The sequence below is a fragment of the Arvicanthis niloticus genome, chromosome 13, assembly GCF_011762505.2.
Source record: "Arvicanthis niloticus isolate mArvNil1 chromosome 13, mArvNil1.pat.X, whole genome shotgun sequence".
Classification (NCBI taxonomy): Eukaryota; Metazoa; Chordata; class Mammalia; order Rodentia; family Muridae; genus Arvicanthis; species Arvicanthis niloticus.
In genome coordinates this window covers 14,263,358-14,286,793 of record NC_047670.1, presented here as the reverse complement: position 1 = coordinate 14,286,793, position 23,436 = coordinate 14,263,358, and the positions used below count along the sequence as shown (strand labels likewise).

At 39.3% G+C, this 23,436-nt stretch overlaps 1 protein-coding gene across 3 annotated transcripts in view; it reads left to right on the top strand.

The window, feature by feature from the left end:
* The window catches only part of Stk3 (serine/threonine kinase 3), a 237,565-nt gene that overhangs the window by 51,904 nt on the left and 162,225 nt on the right, over positions 1-23,436 (top strand). For 2 of the 3 annotated variants that reach the window (XM_034517278.2, XM_076911254.1), the window contains exons 5-6: positions 9,458-9,622; positions 10,059-10,226. The exons of the other annotated variant lie outside the window; for it this stretch is intronic. In XM_034517278.2, the coding sequence (XP_034373169.1) occupies positions 9,458-9,622; positions 10,059-10,226 (333 nt within the window). The remainder of the gene's footprint in view (positions 1-9,457; positions 9,623-10,058; positions 10,227-23,436) is intronic. 3 annotated transcript variants of the gene reach the window in all.

Here is a 23,436-nt window from a genome sequence, read left to right as displayed (position 1 = left end):
GACCAAAATATCTGAGCCTACTTCCGTGTCCTAGCCCAAAGTCATTTTTCATGCCTGAAGCCTATTTCTTTCTTCTAGCTTAAGATTTAGATTCCTGCTTGAAATTACTTTTTTGTTCTAGCCTAATGTCAGATTCCTGCCTGAAGCCCAATTCCTTGTCTAGCCAGTGTCAGATTCCTGTCAGGCAGCCCCAAAGGCTCTCCATATCTCCCCCTTTTTCATGGCATAAACCAGATTGAGCGTGTTTTAGGTTGTTCTGACAAGAATGCCTTCCTTACCTGTCATGGAATATGTATTATCAAAAGTAATGCACTTATGTCTTAGGTAAGGCTCTGTGCAGAATCTTACCTGTCTTTGGCTTGCCAGCCTGTTAAATTAATAACTCTGTCTGGGAGTCCATTTTCAAGCCATGTACTTTGGCTGCCAACATGGGCAGAAATAAAAGTATTCCCAGGAAAAAAAGGGCTAGCATGATCAAGCTATATATGCCAATCTTGAAGCTTGACCGAATGGAAATACTGACCTCAGGCCATGGGTAATTCTATCAGGAGTATCTGTCACATCAAAGCTCAGCTGAGCAGCATTCTTTAAATTCATAATTTTACTATGCAAAGTTAAAACATCCAGAGAGGCATTAGAATTATGCCAAATACACAGCAAGTGTCTTTAAACTTTTTCCTAATTATAATGACTATCATTGTAAATTTTCTGTTCTGGTTTTTGATTATTAAAATCAAAGCTCCAAAACCATTGTACATGTGTATTGGTTTGTTTGTTATTTTTAATGGTCATCGAATCTCTTGAGAGAAGTGGGACTTCCTGAGTCATTAGACATCGTTTCTCCCAGTTCTCCCCTCCAGTGTCAGGGAACAAACCCAAGGCCTTGTGCATATATTAGTCTGTTTTCTAACTCCATCCCCAGTTGGTATGTTCAGTTTTCTAGGTGCGTCTTAGGTGGTTCATGAGCTGTGTTTATGTGTGAAGTGTATGGCAGTTTCAGTTGTGAAAGCAGACAGATGGGCTTTAGTGTTGACTCAAACTGATATATTCTGCTTCTTTAAGTTTCCCTAATTTTGCTAAAGGTATTTACTAGTAATTGCACTATGGACCTTTCCCTCAGGATATAAGCTGCTTTTACTGCAGCAGCTTTTACTGTTACTCTGAAGTATTATTTCTCTTGGTTCTTGTACTCCAAAGAGCATTTGTTAGGATGTGAAGCACCTGCCTCCCCATTTTTGTCCTGTTTTTCCATGTGCTCAGAAAAAAACAAAACTTAAAGCACTAGTCACAGATACTGGACTACACATGTATGTGCCTGTGCATGCATGTGTGTGTGTATACATTATTTTGCATAGATTAGAAGATAATGACTGTCATTGTGATATTTTCATACATACACATAAGGCACTTTAATCATATTATGTTTCTTTATTTAAAATGTTTGTCTGTTTACGTGTCTGTGTATATGCATGCCATGCTGTGGCAGTCAGAGGATGGCTTTGGGAAATTAGTTTTTTTCCCTCCATTACAACACCATGTGGGACTCAGAGCTTCAGGCCCAGTGGCAAGCGCCTTTACTTATGAGCCATCTTACCAGCTCCTGGCATGTCTCTTTAATTTTCACTTTTTGGAATTAGAGGAAACATGCAGTACATGTCTTTGTGTCTTAGTTTGCCTGCTATTATAATCTACAGTTCCGTTGTTTGTTTGTTTGTTTGTTTTTTACTTCATTTGTTTTTTTGTAACTACCAAGATTTTTTTCATGTTTATGGTACCACACTTTAAAACTTTTGATGCTGTGGCTGTCACTTAGGCTGGTGGTTTCATATGTTTTTATGTCAGTCAGCCTTGCATTCAATAGTATTTTTTCTCTCCTGGTCACTTGATAAACTTTGCCCACTCTTCCAAGAGTCAGGTTAGTTATGTCAGCTGTGAAGCTTCCCTGAATGGGGACAGCAGTGCAGTGAGATGGATGGCGGAGGTCGGCCTGCAGGAGCCAATGCTATTCAAGTCCTCTTGAGGATCATACTGTTGCATTCTGACCTGTTTGTTTAATGACATGAATGTTTGCCTGTGATGTATAGTGAGTTAAGGTGATATGCAGCAGTAAGCATATGGTGGTCAGAGGCTAACTTGCCAGTCAATTTTTGCCTTCCACCATGTGTTTTGGACATCAAACTCAGGCCATCAGGCTTATGCAGCAGGGGGTTTACCTGTCCTGTGAGCTCTAGGTCAGTTCTTAGGATCTTACAGGGGACTGGGGTGTTGGCTAAAGTAGCTGAGAGCATTTGTTCTTGCGGAGGGCTTGGGTTCAGTTCTCAGTACACATGGCTGTTCACAACTGTCTGTAATTTCAGTTCCAGGGGATCCAGTGCTTTCATTTATTCAAACTCCTGTACACATATCTACATTCACACACTCACACATACATACACACAAATATATCTTAAAAAGATCCTATGCAAAACCATGTTGTGAGTAAAACAGTACTATCGTTTGTTATAAAATTTTAGATTTCACTAGCACAGTGACTTTTAGTATCCTTGTGATCTAACAGTAATAAGTTCATGAAAGTAATAAGTAATTGATACAGTGTTTTATATGCATCAATGATTAAATGAAGATGAGTCAACTTTGACTCATTTTTAGAAATGTAAATTTTTAACTTTGTATAAACTTAAAAACTTCCCTTGCATTGGCTTTTACTGAGTAAGAACATTAAGGATTTCTGTTTACTTTAAAATCACTTATGCATTTGCCCTTGAGACAAGTTGGTGGTGCTTTTTTTTATCAAAACCATATACATAGTGACATATTAAATGTATCATATTATTATACTAATCATATGACTCTAGAAACAAAAGTAACCAGAGGACTAAAGCCTATCAAAACCATCTTTTTGTTTTTGTACAATGAAATTCTTTTTAAATTTGCCAAGGAATTCATAGTAAAATTGAAACCAGATGTAGACTTCCGTCTTCTAATGTGTTAGCTTAGCTACAAACGTCTTATTTCCATCCCTGATTGCCGAGTGTTTCATTTATAGCTTAGACGATCTATCTCTGTCTGTCTCTGTCTGTCTCTGACTGTCTCTGTCTGTGTTTTAAAACAGACTATAAAATGCCATTAAAATGATTTTAAAAGGACATTGCCAATTCATTTAGTGTCAGAATGAAATTAAACTCTAATGCATTGAGAATCACCTAATTAAACCCATAAAACAGAGTATTCCTACTGATAATTTCCACTTGAAGGAATTAGAAAGAAGCATTAGCTGCAGTTTGACAGTTGATTTGTGACTTTTCCATCCTAGAGCTGAAATCTTCACTAGTTCCTTCTGTGGGAAGTAGATTGTCTTTGCTGTGTTTTTTTTTCCAAGAGTTTTCAGTATAACCTGATTATATAGTTTTTATTGCAATGATAAAACATCATTCTAAAAATCAACACAGGGAAGGAAAGGGTTTATTTCACCTTACAACTTATAAGTCTATCACTGAGGGAAGCCAGAGCAGAAACCTGGAGGCAGGCACTGATGCACAGGCCATGGAGGGGGCCGCTTTCTGGCCTGCTCAGCCCACTTCCTTTTAGTACCCAGGACTACCAGCCCAATGGTGGCACTGCCCATAGTGGGGTAGACTCTCTCACATCAATCATCAATCAAGAAAATGTATTACAGGCTTGTCCATGCGCTAACTGGGTGCGGGCGTTTTCTCAAGTGAGGTTCCTTCTTTACAGATGACACTAGCTTCTGTCAGACTGACACAAAACTATCAATACACTGACCATTTTTTGAAATGGTTGAGTCAGTGTTTATTTGAACTGATAAGTTTTTTATAGACATGAAACACCATTATTACCTTTAATTTTATTAAATAGTGGGGATAGATTCCACTTGAAATCTAGCCAGTTTGGATAAAGATATAATTTTTATATAAATAAAATATTTAAAGCAGATGATTTCAAAATAAAATTACATATTTAGGAAGATGAAGGCTGACCTTATTTTAGGATATCAGGGTGCGACCCACAGGTTGAGAACCACTGTTCTAGACAGCTCCTCTGGTTAGGTTAAAGTTAACCCCTTCCCCAGCTTCCTACTGCCCTCTAGCAATTAAGCTGATGGTCTTGACCACTGAGCCTCCCCTATCAAACAGTTTCTAAAATTTTAATTTCAATTTTTTGAGGCTGTTTCTCTGAAATGCCTAGTTAACCTTGAAGTTTCCATCTTCCTATGTTAGCTTCCTATCTACTGCTAATTAAATATGTCACTATCATGCAAAACCTTTTCTTTGTTTTGATTTATTTTTCTTTTTTAAAAAATATTACTTTTGTTATTTTTACTGTCTAGTTGTTGTACCCCTCCCAGTTCCTCCTCCCACAGTCTCCCTCTCCTCCTCTCCAAGAGGATGTGTCACCCCTCTTATCTCCCCTTACCCCCGTCAGGCCTCCCTACTCCCTGGGGCCTCAAGCCTCTTGAGGGTTAGGTGCTTCTTCTCTCACTGAGTGCAGGCCAGGCAGTCCTCTGCTGTACATGTGTTGGGGGCCTCATATCAGCTGCTGTATGGTTGGCGGCTCAGTGTCTGAAGGATCTCAGGGGTCCAGATTAGTTGAGACTGCTGGTTCTCTTACGGGGTTACCATCCTCCTCAGCTTCTTCCATCTTTTTCCTAATTCAACCATAAGTGTCTCTGACTCACTTCAATGGTTGGTTGTAAGAATCTGTGTCTGTGTTAGTCAGCTGCTTGTTGGGCTCTCAGAGGGCAGCCATGGTTTGGGGAAGCGGGTGGACAATCCATGTTCTTACAAGTTCTTCTTGCTATTGAGCACTGTGGTCCATACTGCCTAGGAGGGACCATGACACTGTCTCCTTAATCGTCACCCGGGAACTTCATTCCTGTGCCATTTGAAACAGACACATTTAGGAAATTTGGAGGTTACTGCTTATTATTAGTTGCTTAATTGCCAGATAGCAATTTAGCTTTACTTTTGTGACTTGGGCTTTGTTATAGTGATTTCATTTGGTTTTTAATCTGCGATTCTTGGTGACTAGTATAGGGGCTCAGTCTAAAATAATGGCCTCATTGTAGTTTTTATTTAATAATGTAAAATCAAAAATTAAGATGATGCCATGCCTCTATTTTAGAAAATTTCTCCTACTGATATATATATATATATACACACACACACACACACACACACACACACATACATACACACATACATACACACACACACACATACATACACACATACACACACACACACACACACACACACACACACACACACACACACACACACACATTGAGACTGGGGTTTCTTCATGTAACAGCCCTGGTTGTCCTGGAATTCACTTTGTAGACCAGGCTAACCTTGAGCTTACAAAGATCCACCTGCCTCTGTCCCCTGAATGTTGGGATTGAAGTTGTATGCCACCAACCTCCAGCTTAAAATGATTTTGGGGCGGGGGATAGAAATTTTTGGCAATTGCAATTAAAAGTAAAACAGCTTTTATTGTTGAAATGTGACACACCAGCTTCTATTTGAAAGAGCCGAGAAAGAAACCTTTGCTTGTGCCCCACTCATGTACATATGTGCACGTGAATGGACTGGCAGACACAGAGTGACCTTTAAACTTTTAGATGTTTCATTTAAAATATACTAAAATGTAATGTTACTGAGATTGTTAGGATAAAAACCTGGGCTGGACCACTTGCAAGTGGTCCAGAAGTTGACACTAAAGCTACTATGTGTAAAGAATGCTGTCCTGTCTAGAAATGTACAAGTTTAGCATACATTTCCATCTTATATTCTTAAACATCTAGCAAAATGTTGAAAGACTCCTGAGTAACAGAAGTTACTTATGTTCAAAAACAACAAACTAAAAACCAAAAAACCTTCAAATAAACATCAATAAAAAACCAATCAAACCCAAAAACCTCTTTTATTAAAATGCAGTAAAGAGGCAGAAACTACAGTCTATCTTAGGTTCAAAGCTCATGACACATTCAGATACTCAGGATCCAAGTTTAGAAACATGTGGACAACATGAGGTAAGTACACCCCTTACACTGGGGTAAGCTATATGCTGCTGCCCATGCAGGCAGGGTTTGCTTTCTTTATGCTTTATATAAAAATTCATAGAATTCTTTGCTTCAACATCTGGATTTCTTCATTCAGTTTTGTGAAATTACATTGTTGCTTGGGTTTTCATTGTTCTATAGCAGTCTCCTTTGGGAACATACCATTAACTTTATTCAAATATTCTTTTGATTGTCAACACTCAAATGAGTTGTTAAAATAATACTGTATCACACAGTGTAAAACCAAGCCCTGCTTATGTCCAGATGCCGAGGGATTAGAAACTGTATTGGTTTTGATTAGAGGATGGTATGAACTGAAGAGGAACAGATTGACTCATGGAAGAGTGTGAGGAAGTTCTTCCTGACTGGAAAATAGCTTAATGAGGTTAGTTTCGGGTCTACCCACTCCACCTTTATTAGGTTGGAATCAAATGCAGATAGACCATCAATGTTTTAATTATGTTTGAGAGAGATAAAGAGAAAGGGAGGGAGGGGGGGAGGGAGGGAGGCGGGAGGGAGGGAGGGAGGGAGGGAGGGAGAGAGAGAGAGAGAGAGAGAGAGAGAGAGAGAGAGAGAGAGAGAGAGAGAGGGGTGAATATGTGTGTTTGTGTGATATGTGCCAGAAGAGGGAGTCAGGTCTTGGAGCTGGTGTTACAAGAGGTGCGAGCCACCTGATGTGGGTGCTGGAACCCACGCTTGTGTCTTCTGCAAGGGCAGTTCATGCTCTCCACTGGTGAGCCATCTCTGCAGACCCTCAACTAATCAGTAAGCTTGGTAAGCATGGGACTATTAGTTTCCTCATTACTCTTCATGAAGCATGTTTAACAATATCTGTACAGTAGGGCCCAGTACAGTAGACATTTCTTGAAAACGATCGTTGTCTAAATGAGTGTAAGCTTACTTAGTTGTTACAGAGAGACATCCCATGAAAACCTTTTGTTACTGTGCTATAGATTCATAGGATGACGTTGAACCTTTCAAATCCTTTAGCAAAGTCAGATCGTGATTCAGTAAGAGGTCTTGTCAGAGCATGGTGCTTCCCATATGTCATACCAGTGGCAGAACTGTTGGAACTTCTGCCCTAATTCTGTCATAATTAATATGGTAACCTTTAAAAATGAAATTAAAGTCAGAAGCGTGGTTCATTAATACAGTTCCTCATGTTGTAGTGACCTCCAACCATAAAATCAGTTTGCTGCTACTTCATAACTGTAATTTTGCTACTGTTATGAATCATAATGTAAATATCTGATATGTAACCTCCAGATTGAGAATCACTGCTCTAAATCATTATATTTCTAGAAGCAAAACTCTATAGTATAATAAAAGCATAATACGCAGTAGTCTCAAATCTGAGCCCGTATTTCAGACAGTGTTCACTGGCGTTCTGCTTACATGGTCTGTGCTGTGTACGGTACACCTGTCACGTGTTCAGAAGCCAGGCTACAGTGAGGTTACATGATGTCAGTAGCCTGGCAGAGGTACTTCAGATTCTTTATACATTGGAATTTGAATTTTTTAAATTCCATGTTCAGAAACCTTTAATATTTTAAAATGTAATTAGAATATAATTACATCTTTTACCCTCCTTCTCTTCCCTCCTACTCCTTCTGTGTTCTCCCTCCATAAATTCAGTCCTCTCTTCTTTAACCATAATATACATGTAAATTAATAAATATATTAATATAGCTTGCCGATCAGTTTTGCCTGCATGTATATATTTCTAGGACGGATTACTTGGTGTTGGATAGCCAGTCCTGGAGTTCAGACCTGGGGTAGCCTTATATCATCTGGGGTAGCCTTATTCTCCCTCTCCCAGGATTTGCTGATTGCTTGTAGCTCCTTCTCTAGGGGTGGGTCTCCGTGAAATTTGCTCCATCTACACTGGGATGTCAACTGTTGGAATTATTGGGGTCTTGTTTACCAGCCATGCTGCTGACATTTCGTGGGTTCAGCTTCCCTGCTGCAGCTAGAAGGCACAGTCTCAGGCTGACTTCCTGGTCTCTGGCCCCTAACAGACTTTGTGCCCGTCTGTGATGTTGACTGAGTCTGGGGTGCGTTGCTGTGCTGTGGATTTATCAGTTTCGCCTGGAGATCCCTTGGTACTTGTTACTGACATTTTGACTAGTTGTGGCTTTCTGTAATGGTTTGTTTCTTGCTGCTGCAAAAGGAAGCTTCTTTGTTGAGGGTTGAGATCTACCCTTACCTGCCATTGCGGTGGTTGTGGGAACCCTGGTAGAAGGCAGGGTTGGGGTAGGTTGTGTATTCCAAGAAAACATTCATACACTTGGCTCCAAAACCCCTACTAGTGACAGGGGCTGGAGGTGTAGCTTCGTGACTGTACATGTACAGAATGTGTGAGTCCTCAGGGCATCTCCTCACTCGCCTCACCCTTAACGTGCTAGAAACATAAAACCAAAGCAGTCTCTCAGACACTCCTGGATATCCAAAGAACCTCCCCTTCCTCTAGTTCTCTGCCTAGTTCCCTTGTGGCACTTGCCACTGACCTTTTCTCTTGTGTGCGTGCCCTCACATATGAAGCCCTGAGTTTGATTCCCAGCACCACATAAACTGGGTCCGGTGATGAATCCCTGTAAGCTCAAAACTGGGTGGTACGGGTAGGAGGGCGAGAAGTTCAATGTTGTCAGCAGCTAGAGAGCAAGTCTGAGGTGTTCTTGAGCTACATGAGGCGCTCTCTCTCTCTCTCTCTCTCTCTCTCTCTCTCTCTCTCTCTCTCTCTCTCTCTCTCTGTGGGTGTCCCTTTCATCTCTTTTGTTTAGCAAATTACAAGGGATTTAGAAATTCTTTTCTAGTAACAGGTACCTGGAAAGAAGATCAATCCTTGTTATTAGTTTAGAATATAATGCTACCCTATAAGATTATTTTAAAGGTAAATGAAATAATCAGTGGAAAACAGGTTGTAGTGTTCCAAAGGCAACGGTGAGTTCTAGTCACGGTGAGTCTTAGGCTATGCATTTTTACTTTATGTGCATCACAGATAATTTTAAAGGAATTTATAATTTTTCATTCTTATGTAAAGTATGTAATAGTAGAATGAAGGCACTGTATAGTGGGCAGGAATTTGTGATTTATTAATCTTGATCTTTTTTGTAGAGGGTTAATGGCTGTTTAGTACTTGCGCCTGGTGGTGGCACACACCTTTAATCTCAGCATTCAGGAGGCAGAGGCAGCCACATCTCTGAATTTGAGGCCAGCCTGGTCTTCAGAGACAGATCTAGGATAGCTAGGGCTACACAGGGAAACCCTTTCTTCACACGCACACACACACGAAAGAAGGACTTGTTACTGATATTGTCTTCTGTGATTTCATCTAATATTGTATTTCAACATGATTTTAAAAATATTCTTTTCCAGTTAACAGAAGATGAAATTGCAACTATTCTAAAATCCACATTGAAAGGATTAGAATATTTGCATTTTATGAGGAAAATACACAGAGATATAAAAGCTGGGAATATTCTCCTCAATACAGAAGGACATGCAAAGCTTGCAGATTTCGGAGTGGCTGGCCAGTTAACCGTAAGTTGACTACAGTACTTTGTATATATTTTGACCGTTTTTCAGGGCTGGCTAAGAGGCTGAGGATTAGGGGAGTGTGGAAGGTGGCTTTTCTTACTGCTATGCAGAGGAAGCCTTAGTGGAGTCTGTTTACAATGTGAGGTCACTAGATACTGAGTGCGTTTGCCATCACAGTGCTCACATTGATGAAAGGGATGACGAAAGTATTGAATCTCTTGGCACATTGGCTTGTTGCTTTTATTGCTGTCATGATAATGAGTTAAGAACTCTTGAGATTCCTAATATGTGTCATGTTATAACTAGTTGAAACATTAGGAAAATAGTCAGTTTTGAATAGAATCTGTGTTACTAGCAGATCACATGTTTTATGAATATGTGTTATACCTTTTTACTTTGTGTTTTGTGTAGTATTTATGTTTGTGTAACATTATTTCAGGATACAATGGCAAAACGCAACACTGTAATAGGAACTCCATTTTGGATGGCTCCTGAAGTAATTCAAGAAATAGGTTACAACTGTGTGGCTGACATCTGGTCCCTTGGCATTACTTCTATAGAAATGGCAGAAGGAAAACCTCCTTACGCTGATATACATCCTATGAGGGTAAGCAAATTAGATTTTACTAAAAGTGTTGGTTTTGAGTTTTACAGTTTTGTAATGATGGAACAAAGAGAAAGGGAGTTTGGATTCCGTGCAGAAGGAGTAGATGCTTACAGATGAGTAACTGGAGTTTTGACCATTTTTCATTGAGCTATGGATTGTGAGGAAAGAGCTCTGACAGCTGTTTAGCTGTAACAAGTGCTATTCTCTCCCACCCAGAACACTACCACAGGTTCCTTGCTTTTCAGTAGAAGAGACTTCTTCTTTCCATATTTTTTTTAGCTCATGACTTTCCAAAGGTTACTAGAAAAGATTTAAGAAATTAGTTCTTACTTATAGTCCTCAGTTCTACCTTTCAGTGCCTTTTCCTTCTATGTTCTTTAAGCTGATATTTAGAGTATTTATTTATTTAGTAACTGTTTATTTACAAAATATACTTGTTTTTAATCTCAGTCACCTGCCTCTGATTCCATGGTAAGTTTTGCACTTGAAGTATATATCTTGTATAGTCAAGTCTAGCTTGTGTCTTTAGGGTTTGTAATGACACAGATGTTAGGTTATCGTAATATGTGACTTTCTGGAATACACACACACACAAACACACACACACACACACATATATATAAATATGTGTGTGTGTATATATACATATATATATATTTACATGTATATATATGTGTGTGTATGTATACATATATATATTTACATGTATATATGTGTATATATGTATATATATGTACATGTACGTATATATATACATGTATATATGTGTATATATGTATATATATATGTACATGTACATATATATATATACATGTATACACACATACACACACATATATACATATGCATATATATGTATTGCCATCTAGTGGCTGTAGTTGCCCTAGGAAGGATATAAGAGTGAAGTTTGTATGTTTATTTATGGAAAAGAGATAGGGTGGTGTGGAGAGGAAAGTGAATTAAATAGACGAAGAAAAAAAGGGAATACTTTTGAATATCTAATGAGGAATAAATTGAAATTATGCTTATAATTACCAAGTTGTTATGAAGGTACAGATAACTACAGTATTGAAAATACTTAGAATCCTAACTGATGTATTGAAGCACAGTTCCTTTAGTGATCCAGTTGTGCTCCATCTCAGTTATCTTTGTCCATGTAAACTCTCCTGGCAGTATTAAAATGTAAAAATAACGTAAGTTAATTATTTGGAAAAAACATGAAAAATAGCAAAATCAGAACATGAACACTTCATTCTTCTTTGAGTATCAGTTACCTCTGTACTCTGGGCAGGATGTTCATGGGATGATTCTCTATTGAGATGTAAAAGTCTCAAGAAAAGTTTTACGGTTTATCTGCACCATCCTAGCTAAGTTCTAGAGGTGAGTCTTACATTGTAACCATTCAATTTTTTTAAATTTTTTTTAAAATTTATTTTATGTGTATGAGTATACTGTAGCTGTTTTCAGACACACTAGAAGAGAAGAGGGCACTGGACCCATTACAGATGGTTGTGAGTCACCATGTGGTTGCTAGGAATTGAACTCAGGACCTCTGGAAGAGCACTTAGTGCTTTTAACTGCTGAGCCATCTCTCCAACCCCATAACCATTCTATTTCTACCCTTTGGAAATTTTTTCCAAACAAATGATTTAGCACATTAAATTTGGCCAGATTGAAAGGAATTGTGTTATGTGACCTCTGCTTTAATGATCTTAAAATTCTCCTGAGTTTGAATTCATACTTATAAGATAGCAAAAATATATTATAATATTATTTCTCTTTTAAAAATCCTTTAGATAAACTCTGTTGCAAACATCTTCCTAGGATACTTACTGTCTTAGTCATTGTTCTGTTGCCGTGAAGAAACACCACGACACCAAGGCAACTTTTACAAAGGAAGGGATTTAAGTACAGTTCAGAGGTTTAGTTTATCATCATGGTAGGAAACATGGCAGTGTGCTGGCAGACATGGTGCTGGAGAGGTAGCTGGAGTTCTGTGTCTGGAATGGCAAGCAGCAAGAAAAAATAGCGACCATTAGGCCTGTGCTCTAGTGATACACTTTCTCTAACAAAGCTACACCTACTCCAACAAGACCATTCCTCTTAATTGTGTCACTCCCCATGGCCCTATGGGGACCATTTTTATTCAAACCACCACAGATGCCTTGGTCTCTTTTTCTATCATTTTAATTTCTGCTGGGTTTTCAAGTCCCAACTCAGGTTTTGTTTGTTTGTTTAATGTACATGGTGTTTTGCCTGTGTTTTGTTGTGTGTATTGCCCACAGAGGATAGTCCAGGATATCAGATCCCCTGACATTGGAGGCATAGATAGTTGGGAGCTTCCATGTGGGTTCTAGGAACCAAACCTGTCCTCTGGAAGAGCAGAGAGTACTGATCCATGTCTCCATCCCCTCAGATTTTATTTAGAAGTATGAGAGAGAGAGGTCTTCTTCTACAATTGCAGTCTATATAGATTTCTGTTTCTCCTTATAATTTTCATACTTTCTTTGGCTAGTAGACATTTCCAAATGTAATACATTGTGGTTGGGATTTACAATCCTAATAAGCCCATCTAAAAGACACACAACCCAGATATTTTATTTGTAAGCCATAAAGCCTAGATTGGGCAGCTAGGGCTGTACTAGCTTATTCCCCAACTATAAAGCCTCTTGTTACTTGCTGTTTCTCCTGGCCACATGGTTCTGGCCCATGATGGTTTCCTCCTCCAGTGTCTTCCTTTTTTAATCTTTCTACCTGCAACCTCTTCTAGAATCTCCATCCATTGCCCAGTCACAGGTTCTAGCCTTTTATTGACCAGTTAAATTGGGAAAAAGTTTCACATGGCAACCACATCTTGAGGAATCAGGACTTTGCATTAGAATACAAGCAGCATCAGATCAACCCACTACAATACAGTTTTAAATTGCTATGTAAATATTCTTGAATCTTTCTGGTGTGGTGAGCTATTTGACAACTTGAGTACCAAGGTGCATGCATGTGTTGAGAAACAGCCAAATCATGCAGAGGATAGATTTCCAAAACCTGAATCTTTACTTGAAAGGACTCTTGCTTTCCTTGAAACGACAATACTTATTTGGTTCCTGCTTTTCGAGCAGACCCTTTGAAAACAGAGTTGTCTTTGATTGCAACTCAGTGCTTTTCCTTTGACTAATGATTACATGAAACACAAGAAGTACTCTATGCATTTTGCCATTTGTAACAGATGAAATTTTTGTTCATAGTGAGTAGTTAATAAAGCTAATAGTGAAATAATAAAATTAGTGATCTCTACAGTCTGATGTAGTTATGATGTAGTTATGGTTTTGTGTGTGTGTGTGTGTTGGGGTGGGTAAAACAAAAGCACCTTCTTAGAATGAAAAAAAAGTTTCTAATTAGAATTGGACAGTGGAAAAAATGTATTTGAAATTGTGAAAACATCACTAGGTGGCTTAGATGAAACCTTTAAGTAAAGGGTTAACCTGTCAGTAGCAAAACCAAGATTTGAACTCTGGAATCAAACTTAGGCTGCAAGTTCAGCCGTCTGTGCCCTTCGGCCATTCTTAATAGGCATATGGCCCTACCAACCACACGGCTAAAGCACACTACTCTTTAGGCATCCAGATTTCTCAGACTGATCTGGGGTCAGATTTTTGTAGCCATTTTCTTAGATACACAATAGTTTGGTTTTTGTTTTATTTTTTTGTTTTGTTTTTGTCTGTAAATTAACTGTGATGGTCCCTCCTATGTGCACTTCACAGAGTCATTTGTTAGGTTCAAATGAGATGTTTGGGAAATGTACCCATACGTTAAAGAAAGTAGAATTGCAGTGTACCGTTCTGCAGTATTTTTTAGTTTTTATGAATGATTCAAGTACTCATAATGATTCCAGTTTAATGCTAGTTACAATCTTTCTTAGAAAACTTTTTTTGCTGGGGAAAAACAAGCACTGTCTGTATCATCTGACTTTGTGCCAGTTGACCATTAGGACAGTGGACGAATCAGGGCCTCTGTGGTAGCCAAGGCATTACTCTGCTCAGGTGGCTTCTGTAGTGACTACTGTAAATAACATGGAAGCAATAGGAAAATAGTGGGCCATGCAGACAGATACATTTTCTTTCCTTTCTTGTGATTAATGGAGGTTTAAAAAATATATATGTTTATGTCTGTGACTTTGCATGTTTTCTGTGTGCCACAGTGATTGAGTGAGTGAGAGTTTGTGTGTGTGTGTGTGTGTGTGTGTGTGTGTGTGTGTGTGTGTAGGCCAGAGAATAAAGAGAATAACCTTGGATGTTCCACTTTGCCTTTTGCCCAGTTTGAGACAGTCTTTTGTTCAAAACTGCTTACCACAGGCTAGCTGGCCCACAGCTTCCAGGAATTCTCATGTCTCTGCCCCTCATCTCCATATAAGGTGCTCTAATTATGTACTGTGTCTGACTTTACATGGTGTACTGGCTGGTTTTGTGTGTTAACTTGACACAAACTAAAGTCATCAGTTGAGGATGTGCCTCCATGAGATACTGCTGTAAGGCATTTTTCTCAATTAATGATTAATGGGGGAAAGTGCAGCCCATGGTGGGTAGTGCTGTCCCTAGGCTGATAGTCATGGGTTTTATAAGAATAAAGGCTGCACAATTCACTAAGCAGCACTCTTCTATGGCCTCTGCATCAGCTCCTGCCTTCAGGTTCCTGCCCTGTTTCGGTTCCTGTCCTGACTTCCTTCAATAAGGAACAGCAATATGAAAGTATAAGCCAAATAAACCCTTTTCTCCCCAACTTGCTTTTTTCATAGTGTTTCTTCCTGGCATAGAAACCCTAACTAAGTCACATGGGTTCCTAGGACTCAGGTCTTCATGCTGTGTGACAAGTGGCCTGCCATCTCTCAGCCATAGGGTTTTCTTTCTCTTGCCTTTCATTTGAAGCATTGACTAGCCCAGTTAGGAAAACCATGACTGACAATGTCTTTAGCAGAAAATTCAACCAGTCAGTTCCTTTGAATTTTAGTGTTTGGATAGATGTGCATTTTTGCAAGATAGCTTTTAAAAATAACTTTTTATTTATTGATTTGTTAAGTCGGGGACACAATTCATGTGGCAGTCAGGACAGTTTGACTGTCTGCACTGCATGGATCTCGAGGATGAAATGAGGTGTCAAGCTTAGTAGCAGGTGTCTGTACCTGCTGAGCTCTCTCATTGACCCAGATTATACTTTTTATCAAATGAAAATAGGGGCTCCTGAGAACAAGGGTTCTGTTATCTAGAGTGATTGAGAATTGTGTGTTCACTAATAAAAATATCATGACATTCAAGATTTATGATTCTTTTTTAATATTTGCTTGATCACATTGTATAATAATTCTAAATTTTAATCTGAAATATGTATGTGTATTATATATACATATGTATGAACATGGTACACATTATCTTCCTTCCTCTCCTTGCGTTATTATTATTTTAACTTCTGAAAAGCCTAGATTAATAAATCTAATTAGTATTAGAGGTCTTCACTTAGCTGTTTAAACTATGTCCTTGTCCTGCTGGGCGTGGTGGCTAAAACTTTAATCCCTGCACCTTGGAGGCAGAAGAGGGTGTAATTCAAGGCCAGCCTGGTCTATATGTTGAGACCTGCCTCAAGAAACAATACAAAACCAAAAACCTCTCTCTCTCTGAATTCTCCTATCATATTATGTGCGATGTGTCTAGCAGCTTTTTAATGAGGCATCTGTCTTGTATTTCCTGCTAGATCTTAGTTGTAAAGGACATATGTCTCACATGTTTTCTGAATTGAACCTGACACAGTGACCTATGTATAAAAGTATTCAAAATCAAGTTTTTTTTGCCATGTGAATATGAACCAGGTTCCCTTTTTTATCTCAAAGATTCTTTTATAGTGTTAGTATGAAACATGGTAAACACAGATTTTTCTTTCTTACAATATTAAGTATTTTACTTACAAGTTTGGGCCAGGTAAATAAACAAAAACCTTGACAGTAAAAGCTAATAAAATGCATCTTGGAACACCCCTCTTTTTTCTGTAGCCTGACAGCCTTTTATTGCACACAATCTATTTACATTTTAAATTGATTTGGTTTTTTTTTTTTTTTTTTTTTTTTTTGTGTTTTAGCTCCTGTCCCCTTAATGAAGGAAATCACTTAATGAAGGAAATGCCATTCTCTAGTCCTGAGTGTGGACACAGCAGGAGAATGGTTAGACTGTAAGGAAGATGTCTGTCTGTCCTAAAAGCAGCTGTGTGTCAGTACGCTGATTACTGCAGATACTGCTGCATTCTCAGTTACAGTGATGTTGAGGGTGGAGAGCTAAGGCAGCAGTCGTTACAGAAAACATACAAGGCTGGTGAACTTATGGCCTGGAGATTGGTGTGTTGACAGCTGCATGACACTTGAAAATCTATAATATTTTTCATAAGAAATAGACTTTCTATCTTTCTATCAAGTTTGACTTTTGGAATTATATTTACACACACACACACACACACACACACACACACACACACACACACACCCCAACAATAGACAAGGCATACTTAAATGCATCCTGCAACTAAATGTCCTCAGAAAGAATTGTTTACTGTCTTAGGGAACCGTATATTGATTATGTTCATGCAGACTGTGTGTGTTGGCATTTAGTTTTCAATATAACTTTTACACGAGTAGAACCTTCTTCATTACAGATGTGCTTGTGTAAATAGCACAATTATCCAAAGTTGAGCTATATAGTGAACCGCAAGGAATAAGGATAAAGGATAAAGGTGACTTCGTAGGCATCACAGTGACTTATATACTACAAATCACCATGTTCATTGGAAGGCTTGTGAATCTCTTAAATTCTGTAATCAAATAAGTGATATTAAAGAAAAAAGTAATTTAACCTAACAATTGTGGCTTATACTGAACACATGTTCTTGTTAATAAGTTTCATTACGATCTTTAAGGACTTGTCTTTAGTTAGTACATTTTGGTTCATTTGATACCCTCAGGGTTTTTTTTTTTTTTTTTAATTTTTATTAGCAAGTTGTTACAGTGGTTAACAAGAAATACACAGATTTAAGCTGCAATAGTTTTCCCAGGGTTATATGATCCAACTTCACAAGCTTCTTGAACATATGTAGATGCTTTTCTATTTTGCTTTAGCTGTGACATACAATTGATATAGGCAAGCATGAAAGCTTGGGCAAATTTTCCTTGCTTTTTCTGGATCTTATTCAGGTTCTGTGGTATTTATGTAAAGAACGATTTTGTTACTTGGGAATGCATGTTGAAATTACCATGTGCACTGTTTTGCTGTAGGCCCGTTGGCACCGCCACAAAGGTAGTCCATTGCCAGTAGGCCATTTCCTTGTCGGCTGCATTTACAATTTAATAGAAATATTACATGACTTTTTAAACAAGTGTTTTGGCAGGGAGGAAATGGCAGATTCCATACAAACAAGCATAGCTTCCTTTTCTTAACCGCACTACAGCTACTCAAGAAATTGTAGTTGGTTTTAAGTTTGGGGTTCAGGGGTAGAATGGGGAGTCAGGTTGGAATAGGAATATATTGATATTTACTATAAGATAGTCATGTGTTTTTACTGCTGGATTTTATTACTGTTTAGTTTCAGTCATTGACAACTAATATATTTATGCATCACAGCTCAGATAATTTTAATGCAATTAGGAATAACTGGATTTTGATTCGCTGAAAAGGCCAGGACCACAGATAGAGCCTAGATGGTAACATGCTTTTACAGTTTTGTTTCTTAGCTCTGACCTTGCTATAGGGTTGGTCCTTCATGACTTTGCCCAAGCATTGGCTTTGTTTGTTTTAAACTGTGATTTTTGTCTTATGAATGACAGCAAAGAAATTTGGGTGATTTGTTCACACTGACATCGAACTTGATAATATTTCTCTCACATCCTTTGGTCAGTCTGCTTTAGGTCTCATATTTTGACACTGGAAAGGTCATATTTATGGGTTTTACTTGGACGTCACTTCGTCATAGAATTCTTTTACTTCCACAGTCCACTGGCTCTTGAGGCACTTGCAGTTTTGAGTGAAGTTGCCATCGTTGGTTGTAAAGGATTTATACTTTTGGAAACTGCCTACAGGGAAGAAGTTGTGCTTTACATTTTAACATTTCTGTGGCCACATTCTTTTCTAGTATAAATCTCTTTTCTTTTGTAGGGAAGAGGGACGGTTTTACTTTACTCCTTTCTCCTTTTCTTTTCTTATCCAACTGCCTGGCAGCTGTAGCGCGTTATACTGCTCGTGGTGTGGTAGGGACTGCATTGGGTGTGTTCTGACAGCCATCTTAGCACTGGCTTTGTTATTTTTCATGTTCCAGTTGTTGGTAATGGACATATGGACATCATATGTTCCATGGAACACTGTATGAAGCCAATCTGAACTGTTTCCATTCGCCTCAAGTTCAATCACGGTATTTATTTTCCATGGCTCTTACCCGCCTTATCCAGCCCTCCTGCTTAGCTTGTGTCCCTGCTACCATGGGCCGTGTTTTCTCTGATTGCCTCCACTTTGTAACAGTATGAAATTGCCTTTTCCCTGGAGCTCCCTTTGCATGGCACCAATTGATGTTTATAAACCAGCCCGAGCTCAGGTAGGTAACAGATGATTCAGGTGCCCAGGGGCACAGTATGCAGTTTGTCTTTCTGTTTACACACAAGGAGAGCTTCATGGCTATTCTCTTGTATAGGATTGAATATTCCAGTGAAAAGGTTAGAGAGTGTCAGTATAGACAGCACTACTTAGATTTTAGTATCCATAGTAACCACTGTGTGATATCAGAGTTCATTTGGTAAGCAAATCCAGTTACAGTTTTATTCCTATAGTTTGAAGGTAAAATTCTCAAGTTGTTTTGCAGGCATAAGGAAATATGGCTCTGATATTATTTATTGCAGTATCCTTTATCTCTCTAGCCTTGTATAAGCCATGTCTAATTACTTCTCTGCAGATCATGAGTGGAGGAGATGCCATGCTCTTAGAACACTGAGTGAGCCTACTAGTGTTGTTAGGGGAAGCTGTAGCTGTAGGCGTCTGGGCCAGCTGGCAGGTGTTCAGGTATTTATTCATTCAGCTAATACTTACTACTACTGTCTGCTGGGAACTGTTTCATATCCTGAGGATACAGACATAGAAGAACACAAACATTTCTGTGTTGGGTTTTGTATACTGAAGGGAAAAGAGAATGCAGAGAAGAAATAAAGCATGTATATTACACGGTAATAGGAAGGAAGCAAAGTAATAGGATAGGAGACACTGAGTTGCAGAGGATGCCCAGTATGCTGTGCTGTATTTTTAGCCAATATCTCACTAAAAGTGATACTTGAATAAAACCCCAAGGATATTTAGACTGAATAGCAATTCTTTGAGCAGAGGTAGCAATTTTGTATTTAGTTACGTTGAAGTGGGGTCCTTTTGACTCCTGATGTATGCTAAAGCCTTGAAGGCTACACATCAGTGCTTAGACTTATTTTGAATGAGAGTAAAGTATGTAGACTCCTTAGGAGGTTTTCGTATGAACAAAGAAAGGGAGGTGGCTGGTTGGTAAGAACGGCAGTAGCGGTGCAGTAGCCAGTAGTTCTGTTTAAGTTGAAATAAAAATCCCAGTGGCTTAAATAAAATATTTTCATATAGACTCTGCATTTAAGGCAAAGCCTTTAAAAATATATATATTTTTCACAGCAGAAGGGAACAACCATGATACAGAAATGTCTCTAGTTACTGTCCTAAAGTTTACGACACACTCAGTTTCAACTTTCTCTCCTAGTGCTATCCATTAGTCATAAGCCATACTTTTTAGTTTGTTTTTCTAGATGGATTTCTCTATGTAGTCCTGACTGTTCTAGACCAGGGTGGTCTTGAACTCAGAGATGCACCTGCTTGTGCCCCCAAACCCCTGAGAGCTGGGCATGGTGCACCACCACCACCACCACCACCACCTGGCAATAAGTTATACTTTTAAAGAAAATATTCTGACAGGAACTTTAGATTAAGGCCCGTCAGTTCTGTATGAGTTTAGTTTTGTTTCTGTTCCACAGCATTATTTCTACATAGGGTTTTAAGAACTCTGCTAGAGAAAGCTATCTTTTAGCCTTAAGAAACTTACATTTATACTGCAATTTATACATTGTATCTTTAACTTTGCATCAGTAAGCAGTCTTAACCAGCTGAATGATTGTATCAAGTCTAAATAATCAACCATATCAGAAACATACAATTAATAATGAACAGATTGTTAGATACTTCCTCCTAGCAGTTCAGGCATTTTAGAAAGAAAACATTCTGAATATTTTCTTCATTTAAAATGTATTTAACCTGCCAAAAAATACAAATGTGGTTTTCTTAACCTTGAATACTGGTATATACATGTGCGTTTGGGAAGTATTACACTATTGCCAACCCGTGGTTGCTGGGGTGACTGGAATCTTTTCCCATTACCTAGTTGTATTTGCTATTCACTACTTTTTGCTGCTGAGACTCTGAGTTTATAAAGCATCCTGTTAAGTCTTAAGAAGACTTCTGGACTGTGCCTGGGAGGAAGGATGCATGGAAGAGCATAGCATAACAGTTGCCCACAGTTAGAGGTTTGGAGGAGACTGGCGAAATGGAAGCCACAAAGAATTAGGAGAATCTGGTGCTTTGGACAAGGGAAAGGCTTCAAAGACAATGGTCCTTTAGACATGTGTGGTTTCTGTCTTACCTTTGTCTTGGTGGCATGAATCAGAACATCAGATTGAAAGACATGCTTGGCTTGTAGGAGTGGAATTTAGTAAAGTGCTAGAGCAGAAATAAATTCTCAAGAAACCAAGAAAAGCTTTTCAATGCAAAGGACACTGTCAGCAGGACAAAACAGCAACCTACAGACTGGGAAAAGATCCTCACCAATCCTATATCCCATAGAGGGCTAATATCCAATATATACAAAGAACTCAAGAAATTAGACTCCAGAGAACCAAATAACCCTATTAAAAATGGGGTACAGACCTAAATAAAGAATTCTCAACTGAGGAAACTTGAATGCCTGAGAAGCACCTAAAGAAGTGTTCAATATTCTTAGTCATCAGAGAAATACAAATCAAAACGACCATGAGATTTCACCAGTTAGAATGGCTAAGATCAGAAACAAAATCTCAGGTGACAGCAGATGCTGGCAAAGATGTGGAGAAAGAGGAACACTCCTCCATTGCTAATGGGATTGCAAGCTGGTACAACCACTCTGGAAATCAGTCTGGTGGTTCCTCAGAAAGTTGGACATAGCATTACCTGAGGACCCAGCTATACCACTCCTAGGCATATACCCAGAAGATGCTCCAGCTTATAACAAGTACATGTGCTCCACTGTGTTGATAGCAGGCTTCTTTATAAAAGTGAGAAGCTTGAAACAGCTCAGACATCCCTCAGTAGAGGAATGCAACAGAAAATGTGGTACATTTATACACTGGAGTATTACTCAGCTATTAAAAACAACGACTTCATGAAATTCTTAGGCAAATGGATGGAACTAGAAAATATCCTGAGTGAGGTAACCCAGTCACAAAAGAACACACATGGTATATGTATTCACAGATAAGTGGGTATTAGGCAAAAAGCTTGGAATAACCACGATACAACTCACAGACCATATGAAGCTCAAGAAGAAAGACCAACCTGTGGATGTCTCAGTCCTACTTAGAAGGCAAAACAAAATAAGCAGGAGATAGAGGGTGAGAGGGACTTGGGAGGGAGAGAGGGGGGGATGGGAAATAGGGGCAGAATCAGGTATGGGAAGAGATGGGGAGATGTACAGGGGGTCAGGAAACTGAACAGAGGTGTGTAGCAATGAGGGATGGGGAGCTGGAGGTAGCCACTAGAAAGTCCCAGATGCCTGGAAAGCAAGAGGCTCCCAGGCCCCAACGGGGATGACATTAGCTGAAAAACCCAACAAAGGAGAGAACCTGTAGAGACCATATCCAGAGGTTAGGCACGGCCTCCTATTAAGGGATAGGGCCACCCACCCATCTCAAAAATATTAACCCAGAATTGCTCCTGTCTAAAGGAAATGCAGGGACAAAGAGTGGAGAAGAGACTGAAGAAACAGCTATTCTGAGACCGCCCCACCTAGGGATCCATCCAATCTGCAGACACCAAACCCAGACACTGTTGCTGATGCCAAGAAGAGCTTGCTGACAGAAGCCTAGTGTAGCTGTCCCCTGAGAGGCTCTGCCAGCACCTGATTAAGACAGATGGAGGTACAGCCAACCATCAGACTGAGCATGGGAATTACAAAAGAGGAGTTAGGGAAAGGACTGAAGGAGCTGAAGGGATTCGCATGCCACCCCATAGGAAGAACAACCAACCAGACCCTCCCGCGCCCGCCCCCCCCCCCACTCCCCTCCCCCAAGAGCTCCCATGGACTAAACCACCAACCAAAGAGTATCCATGGCTCCAGCTGCATATGTAGCAGAGGATTGCCTTATCTGGCATCAGTGGGAGGAGAGTTCCTTGATGGAGCGGATCAAGTGGAGGCTTGATGCCCCTGTGTAGGGGAATGCTAGGGTGGTAAGGCGGGAGTGGATAGGTAAGTGAGTGGGTGATCACCCTCATAGAGACAGGGAGTGAGGGAGATGGGTTAGGGGGTTTGCAGAGGGGTAACTGGGAAGGGATAACATTTGAGATGTTAAAAAATAAATAAGCAGTAAAATCAATCAATCAATCACTCACTCAATCAATCAATGAAACCAAGAAAAGAGGAATGGGTAGGAAAATGGAAGCATCAAACTAGACTTTACTCGCAGTGTTTGGTAGCCAAGGAGAAGAGAGGTAAGTGGGAGAAAGAAAATGGAAAGTATCGGAATCCAGAGGAGACTTCATCTGACTTTAGACTTACAGGAAGGACTCAGAGTAGGCCACTTAAAATAGGAGTACGTCAGTGATTACCTAAGGCCCTCGTTAGATAACAGGAAATGTCATCGAGGTGTAAGTCCAGTCATCAAGCGTAGGAAAATAGATGTAAATTATGTTTATAAAATATTCATGCCCAAACATCAAGTGTGTATTTTAAAAGTTCTTCTGCTTCAGAAGCAGTGTAAAGCATTCTGTATGGTTACCTGTCTTAGGCAGGACCAAGAGGTTGACAGACAACAATAATTTTGCTAAGCCATCTGGTTTAAGTATCCTAGTTAACGTTAGTGCTGGTACAGTTGCCTACAAATGAT